The sequence below is a fragment of the Perca fluviatilis genome, chromosome 7, assembly GCF_010015445.1.
Source record: "Perca fluviatilis chromosome 7, GENO_Pfluv_1.0, whole genome shotgun sequence".
NCBI lineage: Eukaryota > Metazoa > Chordata > Actinopteri > Perciformes > Percidae > Perca > Perca fluviatilis.
In genome coordinates this window covers 11,634,437-11,651,864 of record NC_053118.1, presented here as the reverse complement: position 1 = coordinate 11,651,864, position 17,428 = coordinate 11,634,437, and the positions used below count along the sequence as shown (strand labels likewise).

Below are 17,428 nucleotides of genomic sequence, written 5' to 3'. Positions count from 1 at the left end.
CTGGTGTAGGTGTGAGCTTTTGTGAGTAATGGTAAATATGTTGTGATGTGATTCAGATTACTGACGATGGCCATAAGGGTGGGAAGGATGGCCAGACGGAGGCTGATAATCGGAACCAGTGTTACTACTGTAATCAGGTGTGCCAGAATGCCAACACACTGCGACGGCACTGTAGACAAGCTCACGGCAAGGACCGCTGCCACGTCTGCTCTCTCTGTAACAAGGCCTTTAAGAGAGCTACACACCTGAAGGTAAGAACTCATGTAAAAACAGTAGTACTCGGATGATAAACGTTTTTTAAAATACTGATGGCTTATATAGCTCGTATTTGTATTTAAATATATGTTATATTTCTGCATTAAAATGTCTGAAAATGATTATACCTATGTTGCAAATATGTTTTAGTTGTGTACTTACGCTATCCCAAATGTTTACAATAATGTTCCATCCCATAGAAATCTGTATTTTTAATTAGTGGCATCATATAACCTTTGACCCTAGTAGTTGCTCTGACTTCCGTCAAAACACATCAAACACCCAGAAACCATATGGTACGTTAGAGCATAACTGTATATCATACAATGTCAAAGAATTATACTCAGTAGCAGAAATACAGCACTCTCTCTGCCACACAGCATGATTTTTTTCCATTAATTACATGCAAAGTGCTCATATTATGCTAATTTTCAGGTTCATAATTGTATTTAGAGGTTGTACCAGAATAGGTTTATGTGGTTTATTTTTCAAAAAACACTATATTTTTGTTGTACTGCACATTGCTACAGCTCCTCTTTTCACCCAGTGTGTTGAGCTCTCTGTTTTAGCTACACAGTGAGACCTCTCACGTCTATTCCATCTTTGTTGGGAGTCACACATGTGCAGTAGCTAGGTCAGCAGTGCTGGCTAGACAATTGCAGAGTATAAAGCGTGTTTTACAGTAACTGCAATGGTCGCGACACTAGTTGCAGTCTTCTCCTGAACAGCGGTGGCGCTAATGAGCAAAGGCTACCGACGTTGCTCTTTCTACGGACTAGAAGAAGAAGAAAAAGGTTAACAACGGCAGAACTGGCAGCAGCATTGCCGTGAATGCTTCGATTTGATTCGATGACCTACTTGGTCAGATCAAGCCTTTCATTCACCATAAAAGAACTCCTCTCAACCCAGTAAGTTTACAAGAGAGACTTGCAGTCACTCTGAGAGTCCTGGCATCCGGTTGTCAGTGGACTCGTTCAGGCCTCCTGTTTTCGCTTTATCGCGCACCGCTGGAAAAAAAAGCCGTGCGCGACCTCTGCTCGCGGGCCAAAAATCCGGGCACGCCAGCAGCATATTACACCATTTTGACGTCACGATGGCGCGCGCCACCTTGGATGCGGCTAGTATACCGTACGTGTAAGGGTGTGCCACGCTAGCAGCTAGGCGAGCATTATAACGTGTGTTACAAAGTGAAGCACGTTCGTCACGGAAGTAAAGGCTGGACTACAATAGAGCTGTTTGGAGCAGTTTGTGAACAGTGTTTTCTGTTGGAGATGGTAAGTCCCTTTGGGGGGGGGGACTTTGAGATTTTTCACTTTGTTAACCTATTACATGCACACAAAAAAAAGGTATATAACACAATAAAGTAAAGGGAACAATCCAAAAAGCATAATACGAGCACTTTAACAAAGTGATAGAGTAGAGACTTAGTTTATTGATATGACATTCCAATATCGATTCCAGCTTTCTACAATGTGCTACGTTAAAGAGTGGCTCACGCTAATGCTTGGTGGCTAAACCCTACGGTAACGTTATAGGGTTACAACAACATTAAAGTTAAGTTATTTTTAGTATGATTGTTTTGACTACGGTTAACACGGCTGGGCAAACCCACGAATGCATTTGCCATGTTACATCAGTTGTATGGGTAGTAGACTAATCTAATGCTAAGTTAGCCAGCTAGCGCACCCCGGTCCATCTGCTTCACTCCCTGGCGCTACGAGACTTCTACCAGGATATGACAACGTCATCAAAAGTCTGTGTTTACATCCATGGTTTCGATTGAAATGACATACTGTACGTTTCATTTAGCATTGTATATAAGTGAATAAAACTCTGTTTTATTTAGTAATCAGTGCCTCCACATCAGGCTGAGAAATCAGTGCGGTCTCACTCTTTGAAGCAAAAATAAGGGTAATTCATCAAGTAGCGTTTCAGATAGACCCTTCTAACTTGTCACTCTCCACAAACAAAACACTTCAATTGAGAGGTGCTTTGCAGCCGAATTAGGAAGAGAAGCATGTGTCTCTTCGTGTGTTCGAGGCACTCAAGCACATAAATGCCGGGCTCTCAGATCAGGAGAAAAAGAAGAGAAGGAGGACATGGCTTTATACACAAGCTATTTTACCACCATGTGTAATATTTCAAAACAAAGGCAATTGTGGCATAGGCTTCTACTTTTGTAACTGTGCCTCAACATGCTGAGCAGTTAATTGTCTTTGAGAAAAGGAATTAGGTGGGTGACCGAGCTTCATCTTCTGGTCCCCAGGCTTCTTATTAGTCCGCAACGAGAACTCGGATGCTGATTTTAGATGTTTAATAAGGCCCAGTGGTGAGATTATAAATTGCTAGTACTGTAATTTTTCATTTTGTTGTCCTGCGGATATTAACGTTGCCATTTAATTATAGCCAGACAACCATAAACCATGGCTTTATAATTTGGGAACACTGGGAAAGAAATTCAATGATAAAGTTTTAAAATATTTTTTATCATGAAATAATTAAATCTAGGCATTCCTGCTTGATGGGTTGGAAAAAATCAGTAGACTCACACAGTCCTTACATGACCTTAAAAGCCAGATAAATGAAGGGAATTTGGGGTGTCGGCCCACGATAATGAATCACATCTGCTTACAATCCTTTTCACAATTACTTGGTCATTAAAAATGTCCATCTATCTTATTTTTTCCATAACCCTAACCCACATACTCGGACATTTAATTAAAAAACATTTTTATGAAATTTAATATAAAAATGTTACTACAGGATATAACTCCTCCACACAGGCTCTCCAAGTACAACAACAAATGATCCATACATCAAAACAATATACATGTTTAAGATAATAATTTCACATATAATTTTACAAATAATCACAGACGTGTATAAGTTCAAGTTATAGGCTGTGAAACATGTAATGGAATTGTGTAATTACATTTTTTAAAGGAATATTTCAACATTTTTGGAACTCTTTCCAAAAGGTACTGGGCAATGGAAACTGCTTTTTGGTTATGTTTTTGAAAGTGTGTACCCAAACTAACCCGCGGCACTTTTAATAAACACTGCCTCTATAATGAGCCCAAACACCCTCTAGACGTTCTTATCTCCTTGTAAAGTCGATGCAGTTACAGCATATTTGTTTTTGCCCATTTCCCTATGAACGTTCTGATTATGCCATTGTTTCCATTCTTTTCCCTGTGTGCCCATCTGCTTTGTGCTGCCCAGTATCTGTCTCGAATATGGCTCAGTGCTAATAGGTTTAGTATTGTCATCAGTATTCTGGGTACATATCACTGCTCTTTCAGTCCTTTTATGCAACAATGTGAACCAAGGTATTATTGTATCAGAATAATGATGATAATCATTAAAACGGCCCAGCTTGTTCACTGTGATACCTTTTGAGGGTTAAAAGTACAATTATGAATAGTAGTCAGTGTAGTAGGTGCTGCCAGATTCCCATTTTGAGAAGTTGATGAGACAGATTATCACCCATGGAACATTAAAGGTCACATATAATGCTTATTTTCAGGTTCATACTTGTATTTTGGGTTTTCTGCTAGAACTTGATCACATGCTTTAATGTTCAAAAAACTTTATTTTTCTCATACTGTCTGTGTGAATATACCTGTAATTACCCTCTGTCGGAAATGCTCCATTTTAGTGCATGTCTCTTTGAGCATCCCTCCCAACAAAAGCACAGCCTGCTCTGATTGATCAACGTTTCAGGGTCTTCCGCATCAAAATGTCAGAAAAAAAGTTACTATGTTACATGACAAAGCACAATATTCCCACATTTGAGAGGCTGGGTTGGTCAGTTGATCAAATAATATTTTCAGTTGTGCGACACAGTACACAGTGTGTAGCAGTTTTACCTGTTCTTACCTGTTCTAAACAGATGACAGAAATAAAATGTATCAGGTAACCATTCAGTACACATGAAAAGATTATGTGGAGGCATAGTGGGTAAATTATTAGTTAGATTTTCCAATTACCATACGTAGTATTTTGCCTCTAAACTATGACATATTTTAACTTGATGAAATATATGAGTCAGTCATCAAATAGCAACATAACATGCATAATGTAACATTAGCTTCAAGGGATCAAGTACATAATATAAAAACAAGCATTTTCTCAATATCACCAATACACGCGCACACACACACACACACACACACACACACACACACACACACACACACACACACACACACACACACACACACACACACACACACACAGTGCGTTTCACTATGTTTGTGGGGACCTGCCTTTGACATAATGCGTTCCCTAGCCTCTTACCCTAACCTTAACCATCACAACTAAATGCCTAACCTTAACCCTTACCCTCACCCTAACCATAACCTAATTCTAACCCTAACACCAAGTCTTAACCCTCAAACAGCCCTTTAAAGTTGTGGGGTCCAGCATTTTGGCCCCACAAAGCTGTCCGGACCCCACACGTATACTGCATTCCCGTTTTTTGGACCCCACGAATGTAGTTAAACAAGAACACACACACTCTTTTAATGTTTTGTTTTTCAACTTATTACATCAGCAATCCGCCCAGCAACAGAGCACATGATTATAATAACCTCTGACCCAAATAAGTAGATTGACCTATGGTATGGTAAAGTAAAACAGTAAACAGTAAAATTAATTTTTCTGTCTACAGGAACATGAACGAGTACACCAGCCGGGCCCATCACCCAGCTCCCAGAAGCCCAGAGTCTTCAACTGCTCCTCCTGCGTGAAGGCCTTCGCCAAGCGCAGCCAGCTGGAGAGACATAACCGAACACACACAGGTAAGAGCATTGTGGAACAAGTTTGCACAGTGCATGTCACAACAAAAATCACAATATTGCCATGGAAATTAAAATTAATTTGATCTTTTACAATGAGCCTGCACTACTTATTGAGCCCCAAAGTTGTATGGTTCATTTTACATATTTAATTGTGTTCATTCATCTTTATATATAGATATTATTTATTTATATATCTTAGGAGTGTCTGTCTGTTCGTCCTTTGATTTTATCGACAACCATTTGTCCGATCGACTGAGGACCCTAGGAGATGCAGTGTCGAGTGTGAGCTCTTGGGATCTACGGGACATATTTATTAGTAGTGCGTTATGTGTATTTAAAGGGGACCCGTATTAACTGTTACACCGCTGAACGTATGCTGGGTACAGCTTGTTCTCTGTCACTCACTACAGTACATTCAAGAACAGATGAAGAAAGAGAGACCGGAGATTTTACATTGTAGCTTAAACTTAAACATTTTAAGCATCCGCGAAACATAAGCGTTCGGAATGAACGCTTATGTTTGGGGATCCATAACTACCTAGGTCTCTGTGTTATTATGGATATTAAGGGACAACAGTTCAGAATCTGTTTTCCAGCAGGAATGGGTAATATCATGCATCTGTGAAGTTTAGGGAAGTTGTGTGAATGTAGAGAAACATTTGAGCACCATGGAAACGTGTAGGTCAAATCTACAGTATGTTTAGAGTGCTGTGTGCACACGTATCATCGGTGTAGGTTACTTGGTCCGCAAACTGTATACTGTATGTCAGAAATTCCACAGTGAATTACTACATCACCATGCTTATGATAAAATGTTTAACTGACAAGGGAGAAAAAAAGGTTTTGATCGCTCCACATCAGGGCAACAGCTGTTGGCCCAAATAACAAACCTAGTTTCCACTAAGCATATATGTTGTATAATTCCTTAGTTCACTCAGGGAGTTTTATTTGTAACTATTGACTAGTAAAAAGAAGTTAAATGTGTCTAAATCTAGAAAGAGTCCTGATACAGTCCTAAATAACATTAGCCTGACAAGCCAGACCCACATCAAGATGTTGGGTCTGGGAACTCACCATTGGCAGGGCTCAATCCGAGGGGCGGGATAAACGCTTGTCTTTCAAATTCCCTCTGCACGCAATACAACCAAGCAGAGCAACGAAGAAGGTATCCGGTTGGCAAAACTCCGAACACATCTTCCTTTTTTAAGAATGACTTCAGTGCCGTTCTTTGTTCTTTTCTCAAAGAAACCTTAACTCCAAGTCTCCAGAGTCTAAAGCCGATTCCAAAGACCGCTGTTCGCCAGCAGCAGCAGCAGCAGCAGCAGCAGCAGCAGCCATCGTCTTTGTTTTCAAGTAGCAGGGAATTCACGCAGAACCGTTGTAACTCTGCCGTCATTATGTTAAGCCCGCCCACCGACTCTATACATGATGTGATTGGCTCGGCCAGAGTTTGGCTTTTCCAAACACATAGTAGAGTAGAGTTGCTAGACCCACTGGCAAATGTAATTTGCAGCCGATAGGGTGCGTCTAGATTTCTAGGCTAAAACAACATGGTAAAAATAACCAAATGTGAAAACAGGATCTTACACAGACGTGGTAATATTTCATCAACTTTCCATGTCAGATTCACCAATTCAGGCACAGTGAATGAGCAGCTAAATGCCTTGAATGTCTCATCTTTCTGTGAAATCCTAAGCACTCAGTGTTGCCATGTTTAGTTATGTTTGCATTGTGGAAGTTGTCAAGGAAGATACAGGGCTAATTTGGCCCTCATCTGGTGCCTAGTGGATTATAACTCGCGTCACAGACACTCATCTACATGTACACAAGAAAGTTTATCATTAGGTTGGTTCATTTATGAGGCAAGAATATGTTTTTTTATTTTTTTTAAATCAACACCATGTACTAACCATGGATATTAAAATGGCAGAGCACGATTTTACACAAAGTAGTACCAATTGCACTGTGTATAGCCATGTCTGTGTGCATGTGTGAACATTGCTTAGTCAAATAAATAGCTGCAGAATAGTGTATGTGTAGGAGGATTATTTAGGGCTTCAACAGCTAGTTGCTTTTTGCGGTTTGCTGTTAAAGTGATGGTTCGGAGTAATTTCACCCTAGGGTCCTTTGCACCATGATCTCGAGCCAAACACCCCCCCAGAAGCTTTTTTCACCTGGGTCGAACATTGGGAGCGTTAGCGTAGCGTAGCGTTATCAGCTGAATAGCTTAGCGCAGGGGCTAATGGATCCGAAGTGTCTCTTTACATTACCCCACTAATAATGCCCGAAATGATACCAAACGTCTACAGTAGTACAAATAGGTTATGCACTCATAAAACGATGGATTGTAAAATTTGTAAGTACACCAGAAGTTTATGTAAATAACACTTGCCTGCTGGCTTCTGCTCTCTGCTGCTGCTGCTGCTGTTACTACCGGGCAGTAAGAGTGCTTAGGGACATCTACAAATTACAAACCGAAAAGAGATGCAACAAAAATATTTATTAATTTAATGATTAAATAAGGTAATGTCTCCAAACTTACCTCAAGTATTACTTGTCTCCTGCTAGTTATACTACAGCACTTACTTTAAAAAATAAGTTAAATAAAAAAATATTTTTGTTGCATCTCTTTCGTGTTGTAATTTGTAGATGTCCCTAAGCACTCGTCTTACAGCAGCAACAACAACAGCAGAGAGCAGAAGCCAGCAGGCAAGTGTTATTTACATAACCTTCTGGTGTACTTACAAACTTTCCAATCCATCGTTTGCGGAGAGCATAACCTATATGTACTAGTGTAGACCGCTGTATCATTTCGGGCATTATTAGTGGGGTAATGTTAAGAGACACTTCGGATCCATTAGCCTCTGCGCTAAGCTATTCAGCGGCTAACGCTACTCTACGCTAACTCTCCCAATGTTCGACCCAGGTGAAAAAAGCTTCTGGGGGGGTGTTTGGCTCGAGGTCATGGTGCAAAGGACCCTAGGGTGAAATTACTCCGAACCATCACTTTAATGCTTGCTTTGTCACTTTACATATTTATAGAGTCCAATTATCTCAACTCAACCATGGCTTCATTTATTTGCACTAATTATACCAAACTACAGTACTGTATATCACAGTTGATCTGACGTCACCATTATAATGCATGGACATACTAAACGCAACGACCTTGAGTTCTAACTGACCTGCGGCTCTTTGTTTTCCTGCAGGCGAACGGCCCTTCAAGTGCAATCAGTGCGACAAGGCCTTCAACCAGAAGAGTGCTCTACAAGTGCACATGGTCAAACACACTGGAAAGAAGCCCTTCAAGTGTGAGGTTTGCAGCATCAAGTTTACCCAGAAGAGCAACATGAAACACCACATGAAGAGATCCCACGGCTACGGTGAGTAGCTGACTGGCATCACACCAGTGCACACACACAAACACACAACCAAAATCACTTGGGTGTACAGCCAGCTGTTGAAGCAGCTGGGCAACAAAAGCTAGTAATCATCTCTCTGTTGCGTCTCTCTTTCAACTTCACTTAGTACTACTGGTGTGTGTGTGTGTGTGTGTGTGTGTGTGTGTGTGTGTGTGTGTGTGTGTGTGTGTGTGTGTTTGTGTGTGTGTTGTGTGTGTGTGTGTGTGTGTGTGTGTGTGTGTGTGTGTGTGTGTGTGGGGGGGGGTGTGTGGGGGGGGGGGGGGGGGGGGTTTGGGGGGGGGCTCATGGCTATCACACACAGTCCACATTCTTTATATCAGAGATCTTCACCCCTCCTCAGAGTTAGTGCAGCGGGTCTGCCAAATTATGCTAAATAATAGAAATACTGATTATTTTTTCAAAATTAAAATGTATGAAAATATACATTAATAGGAATCCAACACATTAGTAGCAAATATAAATTTGCCTATTTGTTAAAAAAAAGTACACATTGAAGATAAGCTTGCTATAGGTAAGGTAGCCACTATGGTAGCCGTACAGTTAAGCTTAAGGATTCACTGTGCCTTCCACGTATATGTTTAACGTTAAAACACGATGTATAAATAACAACCATTTTCATCCATTCGGCCCAGTTTAATATGCAACTCAATTGTATACAATATATGCACTAGGGGGTCTCTCTTTCAGGTAATGGGTCCCTAGTCTTAAAAACATTAAAGACCCCTGCCTTATATAACAGACACTGTGTTTGGAAGACACTGCACATTAAAAGGTGTCCGTGCTGGGAGACATAGACTACGTTTACAAGCTGTCAATTTTCGGGTTATGGTCGGGTTAAGGTCACTAGTATTCAGGTTTCTGAAACATTCGGAATAACCCGTTTACATGCGTGAGCAGAGAGAGTTACTCCTGTATACATGGCATTTGTAATCAATTGGCAATATCCCGATGTAAACGGCGACGCACGGTTAGCGTCTGGATGTACGGACAAACCCTGCTTCGCGTAACTTTTCGGTCACCTTCTTATAAATCTCACTATCTCGGTACTTTCTGCCGTCAACAAAAGACATTATATTCATGGTTTTCACCACATGAAGAAATTGGTTTCCTCCTCGCTCCAAAAGTGTGGTGCTGTGCTGCGTCTCGCCATGTTTACCTCTACTTCTTGTTTACTTCCGGTATACTGCGCGCAGGTTTTCTGCATTGACATATATATAACTATATTATTATAGTATATAATTATTATAACTATGTTTTCTGGCGCATACAAGAAGTTCCTCTACTCAAAAGACCAAGATTCCTTGCGAATAGAACATGCGCAGAACACAAATCCATGTTCCTTTTGATGGGGATATGCCAATACGCGTTTACATGACCAAAATTTCGGGTTAGAAAAGGGGTAACCCAGGTAGCATATTCGGGTTTTTAAAAACCGGAATATGAGCATATTCGGGTTTTTGCCGGTGTTTACATGGCCGTGCGCGACCGGGTTATTGCTAATATTCCGGTTTTGAACGGGTTATTGGCTGCATGTAAACGTAGTCAGTGTTGGCCTGTCCCCTGTGGAACACAATCCCTCACACTCAAGTTCTGTGTCTGTGGTTTTTTCACTTGATGATCCTTGTCATTATCCACTGATAATGAGCCTTATGCCAATGCTCAGTCACCCCTTAGGCTCTCCGCTAATGTGCATGCACACACACGCCCCCGTCTAGCAGACTCTCTGATATTGTGGAGCAGAAAAACTACCATCACAGGTGCATTGATTTTGTTTTTCAAAAGATGTCAGAACGGCTCGCTCTTTTATTTGAGCAGATGCACGTCCTGAATGTTTAGTCAATACTTCTTCCCGACAGCCTTGGTTAAGGTTTAGGTTGTGTCTCCCCTTTGGGTTAACCTTGGCCAAGAGTTGGACCAACACACACACACACACACACACACACACACACACACTCACACTCACACTCACACTCTCTCTCTCACCTTGGAACCTGGCAGGCATCTATGGACAATTACTGAGCAGGAGAACGATGCTGACAGATCTGTTCAACACTTCCACTGAAGTTTCCACTCAGGTTCCCCCACTGGGTGCAGATAATTTAAAATGTCATTTCTGAAACATTGGTTTCTGTTGTTTTTTGGGAATAAGACCCAGACTCTAAAAGATTAGAGCACACGCGTTTCACCGTGTTTTCTAAGATTTTAATGCAAATCCTGGAAGACCTGTTGAAAACAAAGCACATGGTACCAGGTCAGATAATGTTTCAGAAATGTGTGAAATATTGTGTAACTTCTGGAAAAGTCATTTCGGTTTGTAAATATGACTTTGATTTGGTTACACATTTGCCCGGACAAAAACCATCTGTGTTCACAGAGTTTAGACCTCACAGTTAAAGCTCCCTGGTGCAACAGCAAACTGAAGTAAGATTGGAAAGATGACCACCGGCTTTTCTTAGTTATGAGAGTCTCAACTTCTTCCTGATGCGGACATGCAAAGACTTCATGTACACATTCTCGTTAGAAAAGCAGGAAACAGTTTGAAGTCTAAACAACGGTCGAATAGATTGCCATGCACTTAGGTACACACATCCATGTCCTCCTCAAGATGAATTATATTGGTGATCTCCTAACCTTTCCTGTAGGTCCACCATCAGGTTAAAAATAACCTGCAAAACTCATGACCTCATTCTCAGCTGTATTTTGGGTTCAGTGCTAATTCGCAAAATGTTAGCATGCTAACATGCTAAACTCAGATGGTGAACATGCTAAACATATATGCCAAACATCAGCATGTTACCATTGTCTTTTTAGCATGCCGGCATTAGCATTTAGCTCAAAGCAGCTCACAGAGTGTGTTTAAAATCAAAATGGAATCTGTAGAGACACTGGCAGTAACTCATATTAGTTCTTAGTTACTGTATTTGTGACTAGGGGTGAATATTTTTAAATGATATGGAATGTACTATTACTATTTTTCCTGGGATTACTTGCCACAAATGAAGTTTGAGCTGCCAATAATTCATTATAAAATGACATCTACTCTTATTTTCAGACAATATTTGTTACATTTTTTAGAAATATTTTAATAGAAAAAGGTGGAAAAACACAAGGCCATCCTGAAGTAATTATTTGCTTTTCAGGATATCCTCTCAGCAGTTTAAGATCCAAGTGGCTATTAGAGCATAAAACTATTTTAATAATGCTGACATGAGGTATTTACTGCATGCAATGGCAAGGAAGGAACCTCTTCATTTTGGCCCTGAACTGTCTGAGTAGTTTCCAGATTTTACACCTTTCTTAGTTTTCTCAATTTGGAAAATATTCTTCCATACAGCTGAACTGTAAGCTGACATTTTAGCAAGAAACATAATTGGATGAAACCAGGTGAAGCATTTTCCTATCATATTACTTTGATAATAGCAGTTTAAAGTTGGACTAAATCTACAACAGTAGTAGTGTTTCAGTACGCGTATGTTCTTCTGTACAAGAATGCACACAAGCACACACATGCTAAATATCTCAGGATCCTGAAGGTTTTTATTTGGAAATTGAACCATATTTTTTTGTTTTTTTTAAGATTTTTTTTTTGGGCATTTTCAGCCTTTATTTTGACAGGAAAGCTGAAGACATGAAAGGGGAGAGAGAGGTGAATGACATGCAGCAAAGGGCCGCAGGTCGGAGTCGAACCCGGGCCCGCTGGGCGCCCGCTCTACCAACTGAGCAATACGGGTGCCCAAGAAATTGAACCATGTTTTGGCAAGAATTCCTGGGACATACCAGGATCTCCATTCCCAGTATTCCACCTATGCCTGCACGTGATCGTAGGCATGTTCATGATGTAAAAATATTTTTAAAAAAATTAATCCTTGATATTTGGTTGTTTTTTTTTACATTTGTGTGGCTGTTCAAGACACTCTTTTACAGTCATTTTGCTTGTGCAAAATACTGGAGGACTCAAGGCGCACACTAGCTTGCAACTTAATGAATATGTGTTAGAAGTGTTTCTGATATAAAGAGCAAAAGTAGAGGGAGATAATTAAATGACTCCCACTGTAAACCATAATTCAGTGCGTGGCCTGCAGCATTAGAAAAAGCGTGTCTGAACCTCTCAGCATGCGCCAAAGTGTCTTGTTGTTGTTTTGTGCTCAAATTATTTTAGGCTGAATGCACAATGACACATGGCTCATATCATATTTACAACTCACAATGAGCATTTTCCACATCTGTCAAGTCTTATTATATAGTTTGTGCAACAGACATTGAATTTTTAGAAGAGCAAACGGAGAGAATGTGAGATACTGAAACAAATGGTGGGAGGAGGGAGGAGCAGAAGATTGCTTTTTGACTAATGGTTTCATTTTCATGACAGCCACCGGCAAATTGAATACAGAATCAGAGCTGCTGGCGCTGCATATGTGTTTAAATGGGCTTTCCTCCTGGTTGACAAAGCGTTGCGATTATCTCAAGGAGTCTATTACTGCACGTGAGTCATGCAAACCCCTTTTCATTCTCTGTCCCTCCAGGTCAGATCCAAGACGTCTCCCTGAGCCAAGAAGACTCAGCGCACCAGGTCGAGGTAACACCGGAGCTTGACCTGGAAGTGGTTCCTGAATCATCCGCAGACTGGCACAATGTCTTCCCCTGACCACAAACCACACCAGTTCCAGAGTCGGAGAGTACAGTGTGCTGAGCACTGATTAAGAACTAAACAGCCAAACATTTTCCTCCTCTCAAAAGGCTTATTTGGTTAGAAAAAGATTGAAGACTATAGATTTGCTCCACTGTATAGCGAGGGCTTTTACCCTAGTAGCAGCCCCCTGCTGTTTATCCAAATTAGCAGTGAAGTAAGGGGAGTCTGGTTCCCTGTGATTGGCTTAATGACTTTTATCTGTTTTGCTACCGTCTGATTGCCATCAATACGATAACCTCCGGAGAGGTTTGGCTCAATAAACACAGTCATCCCAGAGAATTCTCCAGTCAGGAGATGCAGGTCCCTCTCATGCTGACCCTGTTGGAAAGAGAGGAAACTTTATTCTGCAACAAAGCTACCCAGAGACGAGTGTTTTGTTACTTCAGCATGCACAGGGATGTACACAAAGCTCCAAACAACTGTACTGCTGTCATGTCTTCAATAATAACATACTGTAGAAAGCTTTTTTCATGGGTCTACAAGAAATATTTAATATTTTTTTTACATATTTGTACTGTACATATTTCATCTTCAAGTGAAATGTCTTTTGCAGTTTGTTACCTGTTCGTTTTAGTTAGAAAAGAGTGCCCAAAGTGGAACAGCTTGACGTGAGCTGTGAGGACACTTTTTGTCGGATTTGATGCTGTAAGAGGTTTTTTGACTGAACGTTGTGTTTCCTGTTGTCATATCATTCGCTCACAGCTCCAACTTCTTCTTTTACTGTAGTTCATTCTGTAAATAGTGTAGTTAGATTGCATATATTTTCTGATGAACCGCCACAACAAGGATTGGTTGGAAATGTGTAATTGGAACATAATGTTGCATTTGTAATGAAGCAAAGCCAATGTACAGACAGTGAGCTTTTCCCCCCTTTTTTGCAGTTGTATTTTCTATTGTCCATAATAAATTAAGAATAAAGTAATTTTTCTACTAATTTAAACTTGCATTTGTTTTGATTGTGTCTTTTATTTCCCTCTTGATAAAGGAATGGTTTCACATTTTGGAAAATATTCGTATTCACTTTCTAGAGTTGGCTCGAAAGCCATTAAAAAGTCATAGTATAGCAGTTCGAGAAAAGGGATAAAAAAATAATAGTATAGTTCTATCATTTGTTATTTACATCAAAAAAATCAGCATGTTGAAAAAAGTCTAAAAAATATCGTAGTATAGCATGTTGAAAAAAAGTCTAAAAAATGTCATAACATGTTGAAAACAGTCTAAAAAAAGGTAAAAGTATATTATGTTGAAAAAAGTCGAAAAGAATCATAGTATAGCATGTCGAAAAACTCAAAAGGGTCATAGTATAGTATGTCAAAAAAAGTCCTAGTATAGCATGTCTAAAAAAGGTCATAGTATAGTATGTAGAAAAACATCTAAAAAAGTCTTAGTAAAGCTGTCGAAAAAAAGGCGAAAAAAGGTCAGTATAGCATGTTGAAAAAGGTCGAAAAAAATCATAGTATAGCATGTTGAAGAAAATCTTTAAAAATGTCATAGTATAGCATGTTGAATAAAGTCTTAAAAAAGGTCATAGCATAGCATGTAGAAAAAAGTTGAAAAAGGTCATACTATAGCACATCGAATAAAGTCTTAAAAAAGGTCATAATATAGCATGTATAAAAAAGTCGAAAAAAGGTCATACTATAGCATGTTGAGAAAAGGTCATAGTATAGCATGTTGAGAAAAGGTCATAGTATAGCATGTCGAAGAAAGTCTTAAAAAAGGTCATAGTATAGCATGTTGAAAAAAGTCATAGTATAGGATGTTGAATAAAGTTTTAAAACAGGTCATAGTATAGCATGTTGAAAAAAGTTGGAAAAAGTCATAGTATAGCATGTTGAAAAAAGTCTAAAAAAAGTCCTAGTATAGTATGTCGAAAAAAGTCATAGTATAGCATGATGAAAAAAGTTGAAAACAGACAGTATAGTATGTTGAAAAAAGTCTAAAAAAAAGTCCTAGTATAGCATGTCGATAAAAGTCATAGTAAAGCATGTTGAATAAAGTCTTAAAATAGGTCATAGTACAGCATATAGAAAAAAGTCTAATAAAGGTCATAGTATAGCATGTCTAAAAAAGTCATAGTAAAGCATGTCGAAAAAGTCTAAAAAAAAAAAAAATTGAAAAAGGTAATAGTATGGCATGTTGAAAAATGTCGAAAGAAATCATAGTATAGCATGTTGAATGAAGTCTTAAAAAAAGTCCTAGTATAGCATGTAGAAAAAAGTTGAAAAAGGTCATAGTATAGCATGTCGAAAAAAGGTCATAGTATAGCATGCTGAATGAAGTCTTAAAAAAGGTCATAGTAAAGCATGTAGAAAAAAGTCGAAATAAATCATAGTATAGCATAGAGAAAAAGGTCTAAATAAATCATAGTATAGCATAGAGAAAAAGGTCTAAATAAATTATAGTATAGCATGTAGAAAAAAGTCTAAAAAAGGTCATAGTATAGCATGTCTAAAAAAGTCATAGTAAAGCATGTAAAAAAAAGTCTAAAAAAGGTCATAGTATAGCATGTTGAATAAAGTCTTTAAATAGGTCATAGTATAGCATATAGAAAAAGGTCGAAAAAAAGGTCATAGTATAGCATGTCTAAAAAAGTCATAGTAAAGCATGTCGAAAAAGTCTAAAAAAAGGTCATAGTATAGCATGTCGAATAAAGTCTTGAAAAAGGTCATAGTATAGCAAGTTGAAAAAAGTCTAAAAAAGTAATAGTAAAGCATTTCGAAAAAGTCTAAAAAATGGTCCTAGTAAAGCATTTAGAAAAATTTGAAAAAAGTCATAGTATAGCATGTTGAAAAAAGTCTAAAAAAGGTCATAGTATAGCATGTCGAATAAAGTCTTAAAAAAGGTCATAGTATATAGCATGTTGAAAAACGTCTAAAAAAGGTCATAGTATAGCATGTCGAATAAAGTCTTATAAAAGGTCATAGTATATAGCATGTTGAAAAAAGTCTAAAAAAGGTCATAGTATAGCATGTCGAATAAAGTCTTAAAAAAGGTCATAGTATAGCATGTTGAAAAAAGTTGAAAAAGGTCATAGTATAGCATTCTAAAAAAGTCATAGTAAAGCATGTCGAAAAAGTCTAAAAAAGGTCATAGTATAGCATGTAGAAAAAGTTGAAAAAGGTAATAGTATGGCATGTTGAAAAATGTCGAAATAAATCATAGTATAGCATAGAGAAAAAGGTCTAAATAAATCATAGTATAGCATAGAGAAAAAGGTCTAAATAAATTATAGTATAGCATGTAGAAAAAAGTCTAAAAAAGGTCATAGTATAGCATGTCTAAAAAAGTCATAGTAAAGCATGTAAACCATCCACTCTCTCCCTCCCTCCCTCTCCTTCCTTCCTTCCTCCCTCTCTCTTCTCTCTCTCCATCCATCCTCCATCCTCCCTCTCCTCTCCCTTCCATCTCTCTCCTCCCTCCCTCCATTCCATCTTTCCTCCCTCCTTCCTTCCTCTCCATCCACTCCTCCTTCCTTCCTTCCTCCTCCATCCATCCATCTCTCCATCTCCTTCCTCCATCCATCTCCTCCTTTTGTCCATCCCTCCTCCTTCCTCCTCTGTCCACTCCTCCTCCTTCATCCATCTCTCCTCTCTCTCCTCCATCCACTCTCTCCTTTCCTCCCTCTCCACATCTCCTCCATCCATCCACTCCATCCTTCCTCCCTCCATCTCTCTCTTCCTTCCATCCTCTCTTCCTCCATTCCTCCATCCATCTCTTCCTTCCATCTCCTCCCTCCGTCCTTCCTCCTTCCACTCCCTCATCTCCTTCCACGTCCACTCCCTCTCACGTCCACATCCACTCCTGTCCTCCACTTTCCTCTCCACGTCCATCTCCTCGCATCCATCCGCCTCTCCGTCCATCTCGCGTCGCGTCCATAAGCCACTCTCCGCGCATCCTGCTCCGCCTCAAACCAAATCTCCCGTCCGCCAGGCTCTCGCGTCCTTATCCATCACCCATCAGCCCGTCTCGATGTCGTCCGTCTGCGCATCCATAAATGCCATATTAAATCCGTCGGCTCGTGTCATCGCGTCATAAATCTCCTCCGCTGGCAATTAAATATGTTAAATCCGTGGTCATATCAAAGTCCATAAATCCGCTTCAAAATCAGAATCTCGTCTCTTATGTTAAGAATCCGTCGTTATAAATCTCGCATCAAAAGTCATATCCGCAAAGTGCAAAGTCAGATCCGTCATGTCAGATCATAAATTATATCAAAGTCATATCCAGGTCAGAGTCTCCGTCAATATGCTTGCGGG

At 39.5% G+C, this 17,428-nt stretch overlaps 1 protein-coding gene across 1 annotated transcript in view; it reads left to right on the top strand.

The window, feature by feature from the left end:
• Positions 1-14,104, top strand: part of LOC120562702 (zinc finger protein 236-like) — a 57,797-nt gene extending 43,693 nt beyond the window's left edge. The window contains exons 29-32 of the mRNA XM_039806554.1: positions 57-251; positions 4,928-5,057; positions 8,267-8,440; positions 13,003-14,104. Of these exons, the coding sequence (XP_039662488.1) occupies positions 57-251; positions 4,928-5,057; positions 8,267-8,440; positions 13,003-13,124 (621 nt within the window). The 3' untranslated portion in view covers positions 13,125-14,104. The remainder of the gene's footprint in view (positions 1-56; positions 252-4,927; positions 5,058-8,266; positions 8,441-13,002) is intronic.
• Positions 14,105-17,428: the final 3,324 nt, after the last annotated feature.